The sequence below is a fragment of the Lepisma saccharinum genome, chromosome 12 (assembly GCF_977018435.1).
Source record: "Lepisma saccharinum chromosome 12, izLepSacc3.1, whole genome shotgun sequence".
Taxonomy (NCBI): Eukaryota; Metazoa; Arthropoda; class Insecta; order Zygentoma; family Lepismatidae; genus Lepisma; species Lepisma saccharinum.
In genome coordinates this window covers 64,640,107-64,664,587 of record NC_139240.1, presented here as the reverse complement: position 1 = coordinate 64,664,587, position 24,481 = coordinate 64,640,107, and the positions used below count along the sequence as shown (strand labels likewise).

Genomic DNA, 24,481 nt, shown 5'->3' with positions numbered 1-24,481 from the left:
CTTACTTATAAATTTTGTTCACTAGCTTGTTTTGACCAAGTTGATTCAATTTTATATTCACAGTAGCACGAACACAAACAGATAACAGCTTATGTTCAAGGCATTAGTCTTCCAAAACATTTTAATCTAAACGAATTGAAGGCTGTATAGAAATCTCCCGGAATTGTATTCTTTAAAGTTGGCAAGCCTGTGTCAGCGGCATACTGACACTGGGTAGGTGCTGCTATGCACCCCAGGAAATAGATTTTCGCAAAACACTTTAAATACAAAAATATGCACAAAAAATATAAACTCCAAGGAACGGATTTATATATACCAAGAAAGTGTTAGATTGGTAAATATAAGTTTAGTTATTTTAATCAAAATATGGAACAGTTACAAGCGTCAAATGAGAACCTTAAAAGTTCAATAATACTGGAATTGTAAGGCAGACTGTATACAGCTCAACTGAGGTGTCAACTGTTACAAAACGACCTCAAGGCTGCGACACTGATCAAGTGAGCTTAGAAACGCCGTTTTTGTTATTTTAAAGATGGCGACTCCTTCACACACTTGCACCAGTGAAAAGAAGTGGTTTCTTGTCCTCTGTCAGCCTAAAACTTCTCGGCAAATGAAAATTCAATATCTCTGTGCATGCTTACCACACCAGCAAGTTTTCTAATGGAGGAGAAAGTTCCACAATGGCCTCAGTTCGCAGGCAGATGGGTGGAAAGGCCTTCGCACTGGCTCATAAGTAGGGCTCGTAAGTTGAAGACCTATAAATTGCCAAAAAAAAGACCTATAAAAAGACCAAAAATATCATAAAAAGGACCTAAAAACTGAAAAAAGGACGTATAAATGTGATCCAAATTAATTAATAAATAACTTCAGTTTTAATGACATATTTAATGAATTTAAAAAAATACAAAATTCTGGTGGTATGGAACACACAGTGCGAAAAAACTATATGAATGAAATGCATCTTCTTTCAGACGTTATATATTTTTTAGATTAACATAATTTGAAAAATCATATTTGAAGAATCATATTTGGCCTAACCACACTAGGGTTACCTGCTTCAGTCGTCCAAAAATGTTTTTCTCTCCTTTCAGGGATGGTTCAGATATATTTATTTCTCTTTTTTATTTCTTTGCTACAGAAAGGATGTTTTAAGAGGTGATGAACTGATGATGATTCGAATTGAGAATGGGCAGTAAAAATGTACTTCAAAGAAGGTGAAGTTGCAAAAAAAAAAAAAAAAAAAAAAGCCGTTGAGACCTAAAAAAAGGCTAAAAAACGACCAATAAGCCAAAAAACGCCGAAAAAGGCAAAAAAGGACAAATAAAACCCACCCTTTTCTGGCCTACAATGACCCAAAATGAACATATATTATGTTGGGCCTCGTCTTCGGACACTAGGAAGAAAAAGGATTTTTCCTCAACTTCCGAGACCTACCTATAAGTGATTACACGTGGACCCCCAAAGACTTATTCTTCTTAAGGTATGTAAGCACTAACTCCAAGTTGAAATATCTGTAGATCAGCAATAGGTCTGGGTAGCAAACTTGCGCAACCCTACATACAGAAATCTACTAGATGAGAAACAAAAACAAATTAAGGTTCTCTTTTGGCTCTTCCTTGTAAGTATGAATGATTTAGGGGATTAATTATGAAATATTCATGAAAAAGTATGTTTTTTTATTTACGAGGTATACTGGGAATATTGATCGTGTCAGAGGACAGTACCAGATGTGCCCAGGTGTGAGTATGTTATTTAACCAATGCCTAGATCAAATAAAAGATTTCAAATGTGTCGTACAAAAATAAACTAACGTATCTATCTTTAAGCCAGAGCCTCGCTTGTCTGCAAATGCAGTCCAGGGTGTACTACGTGGAGGGATTGACGTTTGGGTGTCCTCGGAAAGTGTCACCCCTTATTTTCACCGAAAATTAAACCCTGAACGGGACACGTTTGCACAAACGAACACCTAGCAAGACTGCATCAAAATCCCTCCCCTTCTTGTGATTGCGGAGAAAACAAACAAACGCCAGTTCATCTCTTCTTCCATTGCCCGTTAAGGATCAAATACAGACACGCTCTTTTTAACAGTTTACACAGAGCCAAAATACCATTTCCCATATCCATACCGTCCCTATTATCGTCTCCTTCACCTCGTACGATGCGGATATTATATAGTTTTGCCAGACAGAATGGAATTCAATTTTGAAATTTGTGTGTATGTTCAAGCTTCTGATCAGTGCTAAAGTACAGTGAAGTGTAATATTACAATATCTTTACGACCACAACTTACTATGACTTCGATTCAATGGTACTTCTGCTCACAAGTGTACTACATCGCAGACCTTTGACCAAAACTGCCATATACCTGGCGGTAAGGGTCACGAAGAAGAAGAAGAAGAAGAAGAATTACAGGGTTTAATAATAACGAATTGTGGTCGTAGGTATAATTGTTGTTACTATTGAGGTGGATTGTTGTTTATTGATTTGATTTATTTTACTTCGCATTTCTGCTACCCTTGGCTAATCGCGAAGATGAGGATTAGTGACGATATGATACGCCCAGGCTGGGATTCTATTGAGGTGGAGATTGGAGTTGCGCAAGAAGGATGCTCAAGCACCCATCGCACCCCATTGTGCTGTAGATACAGACAAATACACAGAGCCACCCACCCCTTTATTCTATTCCTCGAAACGCCCGTGTTCTGTACCCACTTGCTCAACTATGCCCCCCTTTCAGCATCCAACGGCTGAGGGTCTCCGATAAGCATGGATGTGACACTTGGAAAAAAAAAGGTCTGCGTAGGCAGCTACTCGTTCGGATGAAAACCATCCATCCACGTGCACAGAGAATATTGCATTACGTTGCGCAGTTCGCTCTTCAATGTTAACTCGCTTGGCGGATGTGTCTAACCGACAGTTCTGATTGATTCGCTGCGGCATCGGCTTGGTTCGGGGAGCAGGGTACACTTGCGCCTGCAGGAAATATTTGCAGTAAGGTTGCGTAAGGTCTCTTGTGACAAGGCAAGATGACAACATGTGATTCAATGCAGCCAATCACTTTGCCCTAGGACATGTTCTTGCTTAACTCGCTTCGGGGATACCTGGATGCTGGATATCCGGAAATTTACAAAGATGAATCATTGATTGATTTGCTTGGCTTCCACTTTGGGCTAATTACGACGATGAGTTATTGTTATTGATTTGGTGTTTAAGTCCACATGCACAGTAAGGCTAATCGGGACTGAACCTACAGTTTAAAGTGGGATCCGAACCACTGTGTCAAGTGCCTCCACCGGGTATCGAACCCCGGACCCCTTGATTACAAGTCGATGACGTATGAAGATGAGTGATGATATGAAATTGACGAAGGACACTCACACTCATGTCCAGCCCGGAGTTCGAATCACATTGAAAACTGCGCTCTTGCAGGCTACAGAGGCTATGTCGCCAAGATCTACGAATCATCAGTCGGGGTTTGTGTCTTTGATCCTCCATTAATACGTTCATCCTCATCGTCACAAGCCGGCCCCCGTGGCGGAGTGGTTAGCACATCGTGCTACGACGCCAGAGGTCCCGGGTTCGAATCCCGGCCTGGGCATGGATGCTTGTTAGTGTTCATTCGTAACAAAGAGTACATTTTCTAGAAGCTTCAAAGCTACAATCTGACCAAGGGTCGTTCACTTATTTTACCAGCCAGTTGCTCTTCTTAGGCATGTTGGAGAGTCATGTGTAAAGAGACTTCCTGAAGTTCTGATGTAGCAAACGGCTCACAGGTAAACAGGTTGTAATTTTGCTAAGATATAGGAAGTCAAAACTTGACGAATCGGCGTGGAGGAAGTCTCCACTGGTAGAGGATTAGAAGGGAAAGGTGGATTGGCTTGGGATAGTGAACAAAGTCAGTGTTACTGACTTAGCCTGCCAAGCTAGCCTTCAGTACAGACTACACTTCGTTCCATAACTTCATCTCAACTTCATCATCAGAGTTCACGTTAGACAGGTAATTAGCCTACCCTTACCATGTATGATTCAGGTTCGAAGGTTTCAAAAGCCAAGTGTTAATTGTTTGTCATTTCTCTTGTTGGTTACTGTATCATATTACTTTAGCACCACTCTGGCAAAGTAAATGAAAGTAAATCAATCACATCGTCAAGATCAGTCAAATGTGCAAGGAAAGCGTCGAAAAACAAAATAAATACAATGAAATGCGGTGTGTCCGAATTATTAAAATGAACAAATTTACAAGTTTTTTAAATTGTTTTAATGAGTGTTTTAAAGTCCACTTTATGCACAGAAAGGCTAACCGGGACTTGACGTATACTTTAAACCCTAACTGTACGGCGTTAAGGTTGATCGTAATAGCAAGTTTTCAATAGCAACTTCTACAATTGCCGTAGAGTTATGCAACACGTGTAACATCTTGCAGGGAAGCGACTATTTCAGGATATAGGTATCCCATTTTGATTGCCAGTGAGTGTACCTCCACTTGATATCGAACCCCGGACTCCTTGATTACAAGGCGACGATGCTACCATTGTGCCCTATGCCCCTTAAGTAATGATACCCTGAATTACTCTTGCTGTTGTGTTATTCGGACGAAACCATTTTTGCGTTGCCTTGTTTCCCATTATTCATACAAGGCAAACTTTTAAATAACGGGCGACTTGAATAATTGCCCTTCGTTACCCAAGGATATTTGGATAAGCAAATATTTCGTTCGTGAAATATCAGGGTTATTTGGATAGTTGAGAGTTGTAATTTCCAACACGTTCAGTGTCTTTGGGTCTGTTTTTACACTGTTGGGCGTTCTATTAATTGTCACAGAATCGCTTCCCAGCATGCAAATGTACGATTTTCCCAGTTCTGTCTGATTTTCGGATTATGAATGTCAGGACTATTACGCTAAAATTGCTTTCTGGATTACGTGAAGCATCCATGGCAATAACAAATGCCATATTGTTGCTACGTAGACGAAAGAATGCGAATTCTTCTCGTAAAATGTCTGATTGAATTACCACTATTATGTGGATTATATGCCTGTTTATAAATATAATATGATCGTTCATTTCTCCTCAGAAGGGAATTATTTGGTAAATTCGATAAATTCTTTTAACTACCCAACTAAGTCTCTAGCCTTCTTAAACCCGAAGGTTTATGGCTGCAGCAACACAAGCCTTCCATCTGTCCCTCTCCTGGGCAAGATCAATCCAGTCTTTTCCATCCCTACCGATTTCCTTTAGGTCCATCTCAACGTTATCCTTCCATCTTCGTCTTGACCTTCCTACAGGTCTCTTACCATCAGGTTTCCCAATAAGAATCCTGTAAACTCCTCTTTCCTATCCTATTCGTGCCACATGGCCTGCCCATCTAAGTCTTCTTGATTCAATTATTCTAATAATATCTGGATATAAATACAAATTCTTCATGATGAATTCTTGTGCAGTCAATTAATTTAGTGGTACTACTGTCTAATTTATACACCAAAATTTTGATGCACTCATTGTAACGTTTTGTAAAATTAATTAGAAATGTATTCATTTCCAACTAACTAACTCTCTGGCCTTCTGAAACCCGTAGGTTCATGGCTGCAGCAATACAGGTCTTCCATCTGTCCCTATCTTGAGCAAGATCTATGTACTCTTTTTCCATCCCTACCGATTTCCTTTAGGTCCATCTCAACGTTATCCCTCCATCTTCGTCTTGGCCTTCCTACAGGTCTCTTACCATCAGGTTTCCCAACAAGAATCCTGTAAACTCTTCTTTCTTCTCCCATTCGTGCCACATGGCCTGCCCACCTAAGTCTTCTTGATTTAATCATTCTAATAATATCTGGACATGAATACAAATTATGTAGTTCTAAATTATGTAACCTTCTCCACTCTTCCCTTTTAGGTCCAAATATTTTCCTAAGGATCTTATTTTCAAATACTCTCAATTTATGTTCCTCTTTCAATGTAAGGGACCAAGTTTCACACCCATATAATACTACAGGCAAAATTACTGTTTTGTATATTGTAACTTTTAGTTTCTTAGTTGTTAAACTAGAAGACAAAAGTTTATGAAGAGAGAAGTAACATGCATTTCCTGAATTAAGCTTACTTTTTATTTCCTCTTTAATATAATTTTCATTTGTTAATATTACTCCTAAGTATTTGAATTTGGAAATTGGTTCAAACGAGTTGTTATCAATAAATAGATTTTGATTATTACCTAACACTTGGTTTCGGCCTGTAAGCATATATTTAGTTGTATATTCATTTCCACTAAGGATAAATATAAAAAATCTAATTACAGAAAGCAATTGGAAATCCTACTTGAAAACAATCGAATAACGCCTGTTGAAATGCACTTTGGACAATCATGATGATACGTTTTAAAGTGTTGCTGTAGCCGTGGCTTTCGGATCAATACGTAAATACGTCACAATGACATTTCGAAACAACGTAATAGGGTTTATAGGTTCAATTAGGGTTTAGCAGAATCTTTGTGCCTAATTGGTTGATTGATTTGTTTTATTTTACTTCACTTTTCTGATAATTTTGACTAATTGCGAAGATGAAAATGAATGGTGACAAGGTTGAGATGGGTGAAAGGACAATCATAAATAGAATTTAGTTCTAAAAAGTATGGTTTTAGGTTCCTAATATACGCTCTAAAATCCTAAAATAGGTTCTAAAAATCCTAAAACAAGTCCTAAAAATCTTAAGTTAGGCTAGAAAAATCCTGAAGTAGGTTCAAAAAACTTAAAATAGTTCAAGATTCCTGAAAAATGCTGATTCAGTATACCTAGTCACCGGCAATGAAAATGGGACACCTATATCCTGAAATACGCACTACCTTGCATAACGTTATGTGTGTTGCCTAACCCTACGGCGATGTTATCCACAGTCAAATTCCGCAATTTTGTCGGTGAGGATCATCTTATATGACGAAAACAATATTTCATCAAAAACATAGTCAGTGGTGCAAACTTCAAGTCAGTGGTGCAAACTTCAATGCTGAAATGTTAGTGAATGCCATAAAGTACCGAAGTGACGCGAGAGTGAGCAAGACCACACAGATCAAACCACTTTGGATTCTACAGGTAACAGTGGCACCAGACATTCTGCTGTGTTTAGAGCTTTGAAAAGTCACCATGGGCTTGTAGGAAGGGAAACCAACAGAGAGTATGTTTCAAACACGTTCGTCATTGAATTTTATTTCGTGACGAAATAAAGCAAATTGCCTCTGTGTGACATAAAAATCCTGAAAAATCTTTGAAATTATATAAAGTAGGTTCTAAGAAGCAAAATAGGTTTTTGTAGGCAGTATAAAACTTCATAAGTTGTTGCGATTTTAACGAAACGCTGACATAACTTATTATGTCTTACATACCTGTAAAGAAAAAAAATAGGTTAAAAACCTACAATCCGAGATCTAGTGATGACACACAACAGGAACCTCACTAAAGATTATTCTGGTCTGAGTCTAGACGTCAGAGTCTCGCTAGTCTACGTGGAAGGGACATTTGAGTGTATTGCGAAAGTATATACTTACACCCTGTAAAGTATATATATTGTTTACTATATAATATATTCTTAATTTTCATTACATAATATATTAACCATACACATACACACAAACATACAGTTTCTATTCCATATAAATTTACATTAACTGCTAGATTTTTAACAAGATTTTAAAAGTGTGTATATTAAATTATTATTATTGCATTTGTATAAATAAAAACATGAAAAATAACTAAACATATTAATCTGAGCGTGGTTTATTTGCAAAGTTTTCGAAAAGAAAGATTTGGAGATTTATTTAAATTTTTAAAATTAAAATTTTCATGTAGAATTTTGAAGGGGTCAGAGGGGAGGACTGTATATGTTTTTTTTTGTATTTTTGTTATTTAGAGTCACTTTTCTGCCAGTTTGACTAATCGCAACGATGAGGATGATATGATGAAACTGCTGAAGGGTACTCACAAAGAACATCCATGTCCAGGCCGAACTACTTCTCCACGAAGATCGGCTTTTTGATAGAGCTGTATCTTCCAACGGACTTATGTACCGAAAGTGTACATATCCATCCACGGGAATAAAATAGGACAAATTATATCCTTCCCTAGCCATGGTTTCTATCAAATCTGTGAGAGGGTTGTCCAAAGTTTCCTGACGTCTATTATCGAGCAGAATGCGGACATGTTGAAAAATAGATGAAGAGAGTGGGGAAAAAACCCGTTGGTGCTTTTTTAAGCAGAAGTTATACTGTCCAGCACAATCTGTGCTAGATGTGGGGGCAGACAGCGTTTCGGCCGCGACTTTAAATTAATTTATTTGCAATGGCCGTGACACAAGTTCATGATGGGGCCACGTGACGTATGCCGTGTTGCGGCTGTTGGGAGTTGAAAAGCCGTCGCGTGGGTCTTCGCGCATGCCGGTCTACAATTGAAGGTCTTCCAACTCCTACATCGCACCGTACCCGGATCGATTTTTGCGATGCGTCGTCCTAAGGGGGGGGGAGGGGGGAACAGAGAGGATATGAGAAGCGCAGATGCCTGCGTCATAAATTGAAAATTCCTTGTTTCCACCAGCACCCTTTGCCTACCCGGTAAACAAGATCCGAAATTTCGGGTAAGAAACCGCAATATTGTTAGGTTTTCTGGAGAGAATCCTTGATCCTAGCAGGAGAAGATCCTGAGGGAACGCAGCCGCCGCGACGCAGGGTCACGTGACGGAATTATCGACCAATGCCGGATCGCCTGACATCACCCCGTTGCCAGGGGTAACGAAAATGGATTAGTTCGAAAAACTGGGAGTGGAACGGCAGTGTCATCTGCAAACGGGAGATCGACGTTCGAGACGACACCTCGTGGCGCATTGTTGTCCTATTGTTGCAAAACAAAGTTCTGGTGCGTGTTGTTCTCTTGCCGTGGTTATACACTGTGCTTACTCTAGTGGCGTAGACTTGTTCTTCAATGTAGCTGCTGTTGGTATTGCGGTTGTTCTGACGACAAAGGCTGTATCTTCTGGTCCCAGCCCGACCCGACGGAGTCCTCCAACTTGACGGGGTGGAGCTTGTTATGCCTTGACTTTCAACCCCCCGGTTTCAAAGTGGTGCTAAAAATTTTGTGGCAGCTTGTCAGCTTGTCTCCAACAATGGGGACTGTCCTGAGCTTCAGTCCTCGCGAAAGGAGGCCGGTGTACGGTGAGTTCACCCTCAACAATATCAGCTACGAGCAGCTGAACAATGCAAAGAACAAAGAGAAGATCGCCAACAATGAAAACGCCAAGATCATCTCGGAAAAGAACGCTCTTGAGAAGAACTTCAAGAAGCATTCGTTGTTCATCAACACCTTGAGCTGGAAAAGGTTCTCCACGAACAACAAGAAAAAGTTAGACAACAAGAACAAGAACATAACATTCCGGCAGCCTCTGGACAATATCCATCCGCTTGTCGACAAGAACAAGAATATCCAGAAGGCCATCTCATGCTACTATCCGAAACCCACCGCGGCTCTTGGTCCTTTGGACATTGTGCGTTCCAACAACGCCAACAACAACACTACGGCGCCTTGCGAGAAGCTCGCTCCAAAGGCCGTTCTGAGTGTCCCATCGCAAGCGACGGTAGCTCCCCCTAAGAAGACGGTCATACAGGCGTCTACATCGGAGTTGCTGAAGTGTCTGGGTTCTTATCTGCACAAGAAGTGTTACAAGTTGAAGGACTTTCAGGCAGGTGATGCCGTCATGTGGCTCCGGACTGTGGACAGGAGTCTACTCTTGCAGGGTTGGCAGGTGAGTCAAAGTTTCTCTATATTTGGTTCCAAGCCAACTTGTGAACGTTGTGGCACCTCAACTCCTGGAGTTTTGGTGGCAAAGGTGTCACCGTAGTATACTTCCTATTTACTTTATCTACAGTCGCCCCCCCCCCTAGAATCTAGAACTTCCATCTCTGTGTACCTGGGACCACTTACCAGTTCTCATCTGCTTTGGGAATTCCTCCACATCCATTTTACTCCATTTTCTATTGCATTGAACTCCAATCCGAGAGAGACAGAAATACGGATAAGGGGGCAGGGGGCGAGCATGTACCCTCCGCCTCATAAAATCAAGGTGTCTACCAGTCTGGAGATCCTGGAACAGTCAGGGAATTGACTTTTTCTGGAAAAGTCAGGGAAATTTACTCATTCTCTGGAATAATCAATATTTTCGTATTAGTGCAGTAAAAATATATTTTTGAACAACTGTTTTGAGTTGCTGATCAGTTTATCTGTGCATTTTTACCTTTACATGTGAAATGAATATTCTAAAACTTGGTTAACTTGTATTATGTGTGAGTGTTTAGCTAATATATCGTGACATTCTCCCAGACATGTTCATGTACACTAATTGACCTAATGATTTGTCTGGAAAAATTTTGTTGTTGTTCTGAAAGAACATGGGAAGTCAGGGATTTTTTGTTTTACGAAATTATACCCGAAGAGGTGAAGACTATCTTCGCGCTTCGAATATTTAGCGTCATACAATATTTTTTAAAAAACTAACTCACAAGGAAACATGTATGTCAACAACGTTGGTAAGTTTTCCTATTTTTAAACTTCGTCTGATATATAATGAGGTAACACTTCCAGTTATAATTTGATTATTACAATAGAATACCACATGAATTAAGCATCTTAAGATCGTAATAAATAAAGCATATAATCTGCTTTGCACTGGCGTGCCCAAGGGGTGTTGGTGGGGGCCATAACCCCCCTCTTTGGCCCAGTATTCCTAAAAAAAAAGAACGCCAAACGCAGCAAAATATGGCTAAATGAGGGGCGACTACGAATTTGAATTTAAAATTTTGGATGCCTCAACACTTAGGCTATTTTGCTCCCGGCACACTATGCGGGGTCAAGCCCCTTATCATAACAAAAATAAAAACTTGTCTGAAAACTAAAATATCCTTACCTTGGTTAAAAGCTGAGGCTGCAAAGGGGCACTCGGCACACATAAGGGCAAGAAACAGGACAACGCACACAAAATTATACTGGCCATAGTGCCAGTCGCCAGACCTCGTTCGTCTGCAAAATGCAGTCCAGGGTGTACTAAGTGGAAGGTCACCCCCTTACACCCCGGGCGACTACTAATGAAAGTATATGTAACCCCCGTTTCGAAATCCTGGCACGCCACTGCTGCTTTGTCATATTGCAACATGCACGAATGCATGTAGGAGAATGACGTAAGACCCATACACATTCACAACCTCGGCCATCTGTGGAGGTGTTATGTGATCAGCATCACGCTTCGTCTTCCTTTGCCCCAGGTACCCATTTATTAGACGGACTAACCATACAGGGACACTTATGGAGAAATTCGCATCTGAAATCACCCACCCCTGGAATCGAACCAGGGTCTTCAGTGTTGGAGACAAAATAAATTTCAATGTTTAATTGCACAAATTTGAAGGTTTGAATTCCTGTTAGGAAATCGTTGAGCTGCAGTTATTATTACAAGGGACGAAAAGTTGACTTCTGTTTAATATTGTCACGTTGAACTTGTGATTTTAAGTGCAGGAATGAAAACGTGTGAAGCAACGCAAATGCTGTTATCTTTAAGAATATGCCTATTTGCAGATGACACAAGACTTGAATTTACTTTTTTTGTATTGCAGAACGTTTAAAATTTCGATTTATAATCTAGTAGGCTGAATGAGGCCCGTAGCGAAGGAATAGGGAAGGAGGCTGCAGCTTAGGGCACTTTTTTTTAATACAACGAAGGCAGAATATGCGACGGAGAAATTTACACTTGACAGGTAAGGAGGGGAGAAGAAAAACATACTAGACCCTTGTTCCCACTTAAGAGTTTCAACAAAGAAACCGCTACATACTTCCTTTGGGGGGATCACGAAAAATCTCTATCATAAATCCTTTTCGATTTAAGTGGTTGAGCGGAACTGAATAACTTTTAATTACATTTTTTTCTTCTTCTGAGAACATGCTGCACATTGTATTATATACTTTTTAGTCTTACCTCTTTTCTTCTTTTACTTATATTCTGGTAAAACACTGCTGGAATTTTCTGTTTCCCAAGGTAGTAATAATAGTAGGTTCTTGAGACAATAAGACATAATTGAAATATTCTTAAATATGCTAAACATTTTAAAATCAGAAATGAAAACTTAGAATTTTTAAATATAATTAACCTATATTATTTTTAATGAGGTTTTTCTTTATTTTCTCATTCGAAAATTTGTGAAGGATGCGGTAGTGTTGGGGGGGGGGGGGAGGAGTGGCGCTAAAATGTGTAGCTACGGAGCTAGGCTGAATGTAAAAATCTAACACCTTCATGTAGTATGTGTGTATATTAGTGGGTGAGAGACAGAGAGATAGAAAGAAAAATAGTAAGAGAGAGAAACGGAATCCTAAGTTTATTATTGCATATTTTCCAATCTGACATTCAACTGAGGCATTTTTTCTATTCTTGAATTATAGACTGAAAACATTTTGCTCAAAATTAAATAAAGAACTGAACCGCGTACAAAATATATGTATGTACTTATTTTATACAGGGGTAGGCGCCTGGTCGCCATAGCGCCTCAATTTTCAAATTCAATTGTTTTTTTGTTTTTTTAATTTTTCGAATTCGGAAATTTTTCGTGTATTTTTTAATGTTTGTGCGTTTTCTGTATTACCTGTATCATTGAATCAGAATAATAAACATGCCATTATAAATTTTTGCACTGTTCCTAGCCGAATTTTAAAATCTGCAGCAATATAGTAGTCTGCCATATATTAGAATGCATTGCATACTTATTCATTCTGTTACCGGTAGAGCAGTGTTTAGGAATGCCACTCCAGTGCAAGAATTAATAACTTTTAATCTAATCTTGTATTAACAAGGTCACATTTCATAGCTTATATTAGTTTCCTTTCTTAGTCGGCATTTGCAACAAGGAAATATCTGCCTCCTGAGAAGAAGGGGTTGGTGGTTGAATTAGTTTTAGTTTTGTCTACCCCTGATTTTGTCTTTATTTATACAGTCACAAAAATAACAGTAGGCAGTTTCCAGCACAATTTTTCGTTTTATGTTTCCTTAGGGAATGGAATTTTGCTTTATCCGAGGTTGTCCCTGATTTATGTTTCAGTTCTTCAATCCTACGTTGCGGAAGACAGAATTAATGAACACGGTAATGGTAAAATTGACCACTCTTACATGCTTCCAATCTGTCGGCCATTTTGATTGTGGCTTGCTGACTACATATTTCACATCAAACTGGCAAGTTTGTGCACACTGGTGACTCAAGTGCTAGGTCATAATACATGATGCATAATATATCCTATTAATTGTGGCGCCTCTAGTGATACAATATTGCTGTGTTTGAAATGTTATATATAAAAGAAATGTACTCGTGTCATATCATGACGTCAAATATCTTTGACGCGATTTTGTAATTCAGTCGAATCGTTATCGACCTGAAAGTTTCTGTTCCGGTTGCTACGAGTTGTTTATTAGAGTTGATGATGTAAACTGATTAAATGTACGTTTTCGAGAGCGTAATTGTATTAAGAATGCGTACAGGCCATGTATTAGTAAATCAACATTTGGCTCGTTTAAGGACTGTGACATCAACTTCCTGTTAGTGCGGAGAAGCTAATCAAACACTCAACCATATATTTTTTTAATATGCCTTAAGGCAACAACACTGAGACTCTTTATATCAAAACTTACAATATCCACAAGTTCCATTTCCGATATCCTTATCTACATTAATATCTGAACCTCGTTTTGCAGTTATTTGGATACTTTATACAATATAAATAGCCTTGATGACCCCTCACGATAATTTAAATCCAAAATACCTCGCAAAGTCGTTATATCATAAGAACAGAATGGACTACAACAGTCAATTAGTCATTAGTGTTTCGAAGAAAGTGAAAGATATTCAACAACAGTTTGGAACATATATAATAGTATCTGAACTTAGCAACTTTGGCTAGAAATCACAACAATACGCGGTGTGAGCCAAAAATAATGAAGAAGAAGAAGAAGTGTAATTGTAAGAAAGATTTCAAGATTGCCAGTAATAGATATGGGAAAAACTGCTTAGCGGTAATCCCAAGTAAAATGTAAATAAATAATGATTACCAGTTTCTTCCGTCCCTTACCGCTGTTGATTGAAGATCTAACTGAAAGTTGCCCCGTGTTCATACCCATGCGAACAAATTTCAAACACGTGCAGTTCCGATTAGCCAAACTTCCTTTTAAATTACCAACTGGAAGTTGTATATTTTAACAATCCCAACAATTACAACCTATATCACATATACACAAATAAACCATATATTATTTATTATATTCCCTATACATACACTTTCTATATGTAATTTACTACACCTAAACAGTTACTAACTTTAGAGTCTTTGTTTGTTATATACCGATATACCGGGTGATTTTTTTAACCTGAATCAATTGAATATCTTGAAAAAAAATCATCCTGCAAAAAAATGTTCGAAATAAAAAGTTGATAGTTTGGAGGGGGAAGTTTAGTGGTGCAACAAAAGAACAACCCCTCCCCCTCTTGTAGGTGGGGCGGGGGGCAACTTTAAAATTTCAAATAGAAACCCCTATTTTTTATTACAGATTCGGATTTTACGGAAAAAAATACGTAAGTTTTGTCTGAAACATTTTTTTCGATTTTTGATAGATGGCGCTATAATCGACAAATTTTCATTTCTTGAATGTTTACACTTTAAAACCAATGTATTTCATTTCGCAATTCATTTAAATTCAAAAAATAAAACATTCTCGTGCATGAACTTTGTACTAATTCTTGACAAATCTTTTGAGATTTCATTAAGCTGGTAATTCGCCTATTTACAACATTTAAAAGTTAGATTCAATATTTGTTTAATTTATTTTAATTGTTGTGTCAAAGATGCTTAACAAAGCTACAACAGAAAAATAAAATAAAAAAAATAAAACAATTTCAAGAAACAGTTCCTTTTTAGACTTTTCCTGTTAAATCATTGTTTGTTTTTCATTGTCTTTTAGATCACAAGAATGCTCCGAGCGATTAATTTGACTAAGCTGTTGATACTTTTTAATAACAATGGATGTATTAAGCCTTGTTTCCATGATATGAAAAACTCAATATGCTGACCAAGGCAGTAATTTATTTTACATATTATAAAACATAAACTAAACGTAACGTTTCAACCTTCTAGCAAGGTCTTCTTCAGACTCTGCACCAAGTACAAATGTAACAAGGTACAAAAACAGGACGACATATCATACACAAACATTACTCCCCTCCAGACTATTAGAAAGTTGTTCTGGAACATTCTGGCAGGTGGCTTTCCCTTGTCAACTGTACTTTCACCTAAAAGGCTAAACATATTTACTTCCATCTAGAATGTGGTTGGACTCTCTATCTCACGCTCTTTTTCCTTCATTCTTCTTCCTTCTTCTCTCCTCTTTCTCTCTTGTCCTTTCCACTCTTTCTAACATCTTCTTCCATTCTTTGTTTATCTTCAGTCCCCCATTCTAGTTCATTGTTTCTTCTTCACCTTTCTTCTCTATTTCCTTGGCCTCCTTCCATTTTCTCACTAGTATTCTCTTCTCCCTTCCTATCTGCTTAGCCTCATCCCACTCTATGTCATGTCCTGTTTTTATCGTGTGTTTAAATATCGCATTTCTCTCTCTCTCTTAAGTCGTACATCATCCCTATGTTGTTTTAACCTGTCTTTCAGCCTCTTTTTCGTTTCTCCTATGTACACACTCTGACATTCTCTTCCTCATCTCTGTTAAGTACGAAAACCTACAATCTTCCAAAGCTCACTACTATTGTGATTTGGACAGTTAAGAGACAGAATTAAAGCTCGTGCCAAAAGTTATGACACGCTACGAGCAGAAAGTAAAATATTTGTATTTATACAAGGTTGTAGATAATTTTGCATCTGCTCATAAAAACAGACGTATGTGTAGTTTCTCGCTGCGGTTCATTTTCTCATTTCACAAAAAGTATTCACAGTCTTTACAGATATAGTGTTACATGTAGTAAGAAGTAGTAAGTAGTAAGTACAGAAGAACATGTATCAATTGTTATGTGTTCTGTGCCTTAAGTGGTTGCTGTTTGTCGCGAACGGCATTCCAGATTGTGTCTACTTATGCTGACATCTTGTGTGTGTTTTCAAAATGCCATATTCTACACAGGAAAGAGTGTTTATTGTTGATGAATATATCCGAACATCGTCATATTCTTGCGTAAGAGATGCATTTAGGGATACCCACATTTCAGGGTTGCAAGTTGTATGTAATTTATTGCATATGTTCGAGAATAACCAACTTTCTCCTTTGTCGTTAAAAGTGCCTTAGTGTGATAGCCTGAGGTAAAACACATCTGTTAGTGCCACGTGACACCAACAGTGTTGCCAGTGTCCCTCGTAATATTGTGAAAACATCGATTTTTGGAACAGCCCATTTATTCCCTTCTGCAATGTTTTTGAAACTTCGTCAAAGTTCTTTCTCTGTCAAATTCATTAGATGGCCATCCAAATTGTTCGTTGGTATTGTGAAATGTTGAAATAATTTACCTGAATGGGTTCTGTGCATCAATACACACGATTTGCAAATATTTTTTTTCCGCCTTTGGCAACACTTTGCTTATTTGTTATTAAAACATGCATGTTCTTACATATGTTTGTCTCTCTAAATTTTCCCAATATACAGGGCATTCTCTTGGCAGAAAGCGTTTCTTCTCATTCCGTTTCGCTATTCCGTTGTACGGTCGTAAACACCGGGTTGCCTGACTTTTCGGACACTCCGTACTTGCCATAAAAGATTCGTGCGTAAAATGCTTTTGTACTTGATGGAACAGAATGCAATATCTCACATAGTGATTTATCTATGGGTCTGACTGTACAATATGCCATGGGTACTGTACAGTAAAATGTTACGTAAATACTTTTTAGCCGGTATTAGTTGGCACAGGTGTAACTTGGCGAGGGTAAGGGAGGTACTTGTCACCCAAAATTTTCAGACCTTAAAATTTACAAGGGTAATTTTGTTAACCCCTTGAGACCTGAGAAAAAGAGAAATAAAGAATGATTTTTATGACCTGTCAAACGTAACAGTTATTAGCAAAATAATCCTGGACATCTTTTCTTATAGGATGGAAATCTTTCCGACTCTGCCCCCCCGCCCCATTCCCAGGATTCAAGTTACGCCTATGTTAGTCAGCCTCCGAGAGTTTCAAACGGAAATCTGTACCCCCCCCCCCACTTATATCAGGCTGGCGCCGTCACTGCTTCTGTAGCAGCTTGAACTTATTTTATTACAAGACATGAGGAAGAATGAACGCTTGTAGTAATTATATTGACGAAGTGTATATTTTGGACATTCATGAATCATGATATTTATATACATAGTCTTCACTTTATAGACTAGGAAGTTGCCAGGAATCAAAGAGGTGACTCGACCAGCAAGCTCGCTTCCAAAAAGTAATGCGTATTATGAGTATTACATTTCGTGTGTCCAAAATGTCCACACAGAGTTCTAAGTAAAAACTTTGTCAATATAATTACTACAAGTGTTCATACTTTCTCATTTATTGTAGAAAAAGAAGTTCAAGTTGATGCAGAAGGTACTAAGAATTATGTATTTTTCTTCTAAACACAGGTGCAATTTGATAATAATACCAGAACTCTTGGACCTTCCTTACAATTTCCATCTTCGCCAACGATATTTGGAAACTCTGTCATCTATCGGCAATATACGCAGACTGCGATTCCTGGAATGTAACATTTTCTAGTTAGCTCTTAAAAGGATTACAGTCGCTCTGCAATGAACGTGATGTGTCATTAGAATGAGTTTTTGTAATTTATTACTGATTGTTTCTATAATACAACCGTAAAACACAGGTGTCTTTGGTTCATATATCAAATAGTTGAATACACTTAGTTCACTGCTAGTTTGGTTCTGTGCTAGTTTTCTCCTTGGCGGAGTGGTTAGCCAAGAGTCTCGGTTTCGAATCCCGGACTGGGCATGGTTGTTCTTTGTGAGTGTCATATCATCACTCATTCTCATCTTCGCGATTAGCCAAAAGTGGCAGAAAACGAAGTAAAATAAACCTAATTAATCTATGCTAGTTTCATTGGTTGCAAGTAACACGAGAATGGATAATGATAATTTGAAGAGTATAAAGTCGAGTACAGGCTCCAGGGTAGTATAGTGGCTAACGCTGTCGACTTTTAAGCATGTTGTACCGGGCTTTATTGCACAGTAGTTCATTTTCCACTTTAAAACTCTTGAGTCAAGTCCCAATAACCTGTCTGACCATGTTGGGAACTTATAATGAACTTTGGAAACGAAAAAATGCCACGTCTAGTCAATAATTCTAACCCTGGACCCTTTGCTTCGTAAGTGCACGGTTTCATATTTGTTTCGGTTAATCGAACAGCAAAGAACATGAGATGTTAAATTGACAACAAGAAAGAAAGCCAAAACGATCGTTTAGTATTTACGATAACGTACTGCCTGGCAGTGGACTCGATTCTTCAGGTGTGCCTTCATGTTCATCATCATTCATATATACAGGGTGTATCATAATAGAGTAAACAACTTTAAGCATTTATTTCGACTGAACTACATGGAATACAACAATATTTTGTTGTGTATCAATCAGTAGCAATTCAAGTTTGTATGGATGTCTACAAATGTTCAATGTGGCGTACACCAGTCATGCGACACACATCGAAATTTAAGTTCCCAAGAACTCATTGTCCACCAAGGGCGTTTCTCATTCTCTCCTTTAGCTGTTGCACATTCTGGAGCAACATAGCCTTTCTTTCACAAAGCCCCAAATGCAGAGATATAAGGTCTTGGAACTTTTGAGACACAGCCTGCTTTTTTCTGCACCTGTGAAAGTGGCCATTTTCTTTAACACTACACCAGCGCCACAATGGCCGTGTTTACAAAAGCACATGAAAACAAAACTTGAAGATTTTCTCATTGGTATACGACAAACTCCATTGTTGCGTTTCAGATATATTTTTAAGAATAAACCTGATAAGTTGTTTATTATATGGTACACACTTTATTACGCTGTTGACCATGAAGAGCTATCAAATCATAAATCAAAAGTCGAAAATTAAAATTCGCACAATATTTTCTTCTACTAAGCCTCATATTACGAATTTTCATGAATTCAAGCGATCACGGCAACGTCGCGAACAGAATTTTCCTGGTATTGATTTCGCGAATTTTCCTTCTTATAAGAAACCTCTTGAACGCCGTCTCCGAGCTTGCTTTCCCCCATAACGGCAATTATCCTGCTGAATATGGAACTCTGCAAAGCGGTACTGTTGTCCTGGTTATCTAACAGGAAAGGATACACTCCTATTAAACAAATTGATTCTTGCATGGCGAACGTCAGCAATGGGTCGATATCTTTGGTAATGGCGGCTTTCTTTATACTTTCTACCCCCTCTAAGGAACATGGTATTAGCGGCGGTTGCGAAGGCCAGTCCACACTGGAAATTGATACTTACATAAAAGGACCAAAGGACTTTACATAAGACACGATTGTTAAAATAGGGAAACCCACCGAGGAAGCCCACCTCCACCTGCATACATTCAGAGGTATGCGCTTATTGTCCTGATGCCTATAAATACACCAGTGACGTCATATCTTCAGAATTGTGAGCTGAGCACTTTATTTGTATTCTATTTGATTACATCACTTTGCATTACATTTGAATGAACATTGTGTTCATTTTATAGGATTGTATGGTTAGGTTACAAGTTGTTCCTATTAGTTTACTTTTACATGTAATTTGTTAGCTCTTGTTCTTTTAATATTAACATTTTGTTCGGGTATCCACAACATTGTTTTCAGTATATTACTATCAGTATATCACTGAAAGTAATGACAAAAGAAAGATAAACATATTATTAATAAAGATAGAGTGTATCAAGCAAGAATGAAATGGAATATTAAATAAGAACAAAACAATAAAGATTTGTAACTGTTACACTAGGTTGTATATTATAATTTCACTGATTTATGCTTTATTCATGTTTAGTAATATGTCTGTAAGCTATACCGGGTGATTTTTTTAACCTGAATCAATTGAATATCTTGAAAAAAATCATCCTACAAGAAAATGTTCGAAATAAAAAGTTGATAGTTTGGAGGGGGAAGTTTAGTGGTGCAACAAAAGAACACCCCCTCCCCCTCTTGTAGGTGGGGCGGGGGGCAACTTTGAAATTTCAAATAGAAACCCTTATTTTTTATTACAGATTCGGATTTTACGGAAAAAAATACGTAAGTTTTGTCTGAAACATTTTTTTCGATTTTTGATAGATGGCGCTATAATCGACAAATTTTCATTTCTTGAATGTTTACACTTTAAAACCAATGTATTTCATTTCGCAATTCATTTAAATTCAAAAAATAAAACATTTTTGTTCCAGGACTTGAAATTGTTGAAAAACAAATTCCTTTGTTTAGGTTGTAACACTTCCTTCAGTAGTAAATTGATTGACTGTACGTTAAAACGAAGCGAAAGAACGCACCCTGCCTGGAAAACGCACAGCATAAACAACGACAGCTTGACGGAGATTCCTGCCAGATTCTCCATACACGAGAACCATTTCAATTTTCTATTTTACAGTTAATGGTGGTATAAGAAAAGCAGCACTTTCTGAATTTAAATGGCCAACTCCAATTAACACATCGCTGTCCTTAGTAAACCTTTCCTTTAATTTAGAATCCTTTCCTTTAAATTAGAATTTAGTTGAATTTCTAAATTAGATTTTAGAAAGTATGTTATCAAGAACTGGAAAATAGACCCTAACTTTAATATCCTCTTCACATGTAGCTCTTTTGCTTTCACATGCTGAAATCGAAATGGCTACTATGACGGCACTTCAAAAATTATATTCTAATATATGTAGGCCTAGTCCTACGAGAAATAGAATTGCCGAAAACTTCTGGATTTTGCGCCGCATTGCAGTACTTGGTTGGATTTGTATTAACGTCCATTACGTGCACAGAGACTAATTGAGACGAGACCTACAGCTTATAGTGGAAACTGAGTTACTTAATGAAATGTGATTGCACCGAGGATCGAACCAGCGACCACTTGATTACAACAAGGCAACAACTCATGCCATTGCCGGTACTCGAATGAGGAACTAACAGAAATTAAACTGAACTGTTCTTTAAATGTAGAACGTCCTTCTACTTATAAAAAATCATTTTTCACACCTGGTAGACATATTCCTAAAAATAGCGAATCAATTTGCAGGACTGATATTTATACGTACACATTCAGCTGTATGCATCTCCAGCAACCAAAGAACAGTCTCAGACCCCTGAATACATCCACCCACCAGATAAACAGCAGAGTATCTCAATTTATTAGCCAGTTTGGTGACTCATAATTGGACAATTACTTAGTATCAAATGATTCAGTGGCCATTGTCCAATCAGATTTGTGGTGCCCCGTCCCCTACGATTTTAGAACAATTAGTAATAAAGTAATCTTGCAATCTTACTAGAGAAGGAAATGTACTTAAACATTGTAATGGCTTTGTCTCAATGGAAGTTGTATAATTGAAAATATTGTTTCTTTTTTCTTATTGTCGGTAGTAATTTGTCTAAGTACACTAAAAATGTGGGGGGGGGCACAAGGAAGAGGCAGAAAAGCCCCCCGTAGCGCCATCCCTGTGCAGAAGGTACTAAGAATAAGGTATTTTTCTTTTAAACACAAATGTAATTTGATAATATTACCACAACTCTTGGATCTTCCTTGTAATTTCCATCTTCGTAGTCTGCGATTCCTGGAATGTACGTTCTTCTAGTTATATCTCAGTCGCTCTGCAATAAGGAGGAAAGGGTTCGAAATAATGGCGTCCTTAATATGAGAACACGGAATATCGTGCAAAAACTTTTGAAATTCTGTTGTTTAGCAAGTTTTCGGGAATCCATTCGAGACTACGCAACGCATTGACTAATGAGGTGAAGTTCTACAAAGGTTCAGAAAATCTAAAGAAATCTTAATTATTCTGAATTGATTGCCGTTTTAATATTTGAAACATTCTTATTTCATAATTGTTGTTGGTAGTTAAAGTTGAAAAATCTTAGTTTTATTTTATTTTATGGTTGTTGCTGCTAGTGCCAGAAGCGGTCAATCTTGTTGGTTGTTGGCGTTAGGAGATTTTAAAGTCTTATTTGATAGTTGTTGATGGTACTTATTGTTTAGAAGCAGTCTTATTTATGGTGGTTGATGATAGTTATCGTAAGAAACAGTTCCATTTCATGGTTGTTGATAGTAGTTATCATTAGAAACAGTCCTATTTCATGGTAGTTTTTGTTAGTAACAGTCCTGTTTGATGGTTGTTGATAGTAGTTATCGTTAGAAACAGTCCTCTTCGATGGTTGTTGATGGTACTTATAGTCAGAAACAGTCCTCTTCGATGGTTGTTGATAGTAGTTATCGTTAGAAACAGTCCTCTTCGATGGTTGTTGATGGTAGATATCGTTAGAAACAGTCCTCTTCGATGGTTGTTGATGGTACTTATAGTCAGAAACAGTCCTATTTGATGGTTGTTGATAGTAGTTATCGTTAGAAACAGTCCTATTTGATGGTTCTTGATGGTAGTTATAGTCAGAAACAGTCCTGTTTGATGGTTGTTGATAGTAGTTATCGTTAGAAACAGTCCTATTTGATGGTTGTTGATAGTAGTTATCGTTAGAAACAGTCCTCTTCGATGGTTGTTGATGGTACTTATAGTCAGAAACAGTCCTATTTGATGGTTGTTGATAGTAGTTATCGTTAGAAACAGTCCTATTTGATGGTTGTTGATGGTACTTATAGTCAGAAACAGTCCTGTTTGATGGTTGTTGATAGTAGTTATCGTTAGAAACAGTCCTATTTGATGGTTGTTGATAGTAGTTATCGTTAGAAACAGTCCTATTCGATGGTAGTTATCGTTAGAAACAGTCCTATTTAATGGTTGTTGATGGTAGTTATCGTTAGAAACAGTCCTCTTCGATGGTTGTTGATGGTACTTATAGTCAGAAACAATCCTATTTGATGGTTGTTGATAGTAGTTATCGTTAGAAACAGTCCTATTTGATGGTTGTTGATGGTACTTATAGTCAGAAACATTCCTGTTTGATGGTTGTTGATAGTAGTTATCGTTAGAAACAGTCCTCTTCGATGGTTGTTGATGGTACTTATAGTCAGAAACAGTCCTCTTCGATGGTTGTTGATAGTAGTTATCGTTAGAAACAGTCCTCTTCGATGGTTGTTGATGGTACTTATAGTCAGAAACAGTCCTATTTGATGGTTGTTGATAGTAGTTATCGTTAGAAACAGTCCTATTTGATGGTTGTTGATAGTAGTTATCGTTAGAAACAGTCCTCTTCGATGGTTGTTGATGGTACTTATAGTCAGAAACAGTCCTATTTGATGGTTGTTGATAGTAGTTATCGTTAGAAACAGTCCTATTTGATGGTTGTTGATGGTACTTATAGTCAGAAACAGTCCTGTTTGATGGTTGTTGATAGTAGTTATCGTTAGAAACAGTCCTATTTGATGGTTGTTGATAGTAGTTATCGTTAGAAACAGTCCTATTCGATGGTAGTTATCGTTAGAAACAGTCCTATTTAATGGTTGTTGATGGTAGTTATCGTTAGAAACAGTCCTCTTCGATGGTTGTTGATGGTACTTATAGTCAGAAACAATCCTATTTGATGGTTGTTGATAGTAGTTATCGTTAGAAACAGTCCTATTTGATGGTTGTTGATGGTACTTATAGTCAGAAACATTCCTGTTTGATGGTTGTTGATAGTAGTTATCGTTAGAAACAGTCCTCTTCGATGGTTGTTGATGGTACTTATAGTCAGAAACAGTCCTCTTCGATGGTTGTTGATAGTAGTTATCGTTAGAAACAGTCCTCTTCGATGGTTGTTGATGGTACTTATAGTCAGAAACAGTCCTATTTGATGGTTGTTGATAGTAGTTATCGTTAGAAACAGTCCTATTTGATGGTTGTTGATGGTACTTATAGTCAGAAACAGTCCTCTTTGATGGTTGTTGATAGTAGTTATCGTCAGAAACAGTCCTATTTGATGGTTGTTGATAGTAGTTATCGTTAGAAACAGTCCTCTTCGATGGTTGTTGATGGTAGTTATCGTTAGAAACAGTCCTATTTGATGGTTGATGATGGTAGTTATCGTTAGAGACAGTCCTGTTTGATGGTTGTTGATAGTAGTTATCGTTAGAAACAGTCCTCTTTGACGGTTGTTGATAGTAGTTATTGTTAGAAACAGTCCTATTTGATGGTTGTTGATGGTACTTATAGTCAGAAACAGTCCTATTTGATGGTTGTTGATGAAATCGTTAGTAAGTGTCTTGTTTTATGGTAGTTATAGTTAGGTTTGATTGATTGATTTGGTGTTTTAAGTCCACTTTATGTACAGTAAGGCTAATCGGGACTGGACGGTG

At 37.8% G+C, this 24,481-nt stretch overlaps 1 protein-coding gene across 1 annotated transcript in view; it reads left to right on the top strand.

Annotated features, from left to right (window-relative positions):
* The first annotated feature begins 8,830 nt into the window (after nt 1-8,830).
* Cdk5alpha (Cdk5 activator-like protein) overlaps nt 8,831-24,481 on the top strand; it is a 74,740-nt gene continuing 59,089 nt past the window's right edge. The window contains exon 1 of the mRNA XM_083132520.1: nt 8,831-9,776. Within this exon, the coding sequence (XP_082988646.1) occupies nt 9,141-9,776 (636 nt within the window). The 5' untranslated portion in view covers nt 8,831-9,140. The remainder of the gene's footprint in view (nt 9,777-24,481) is intronic.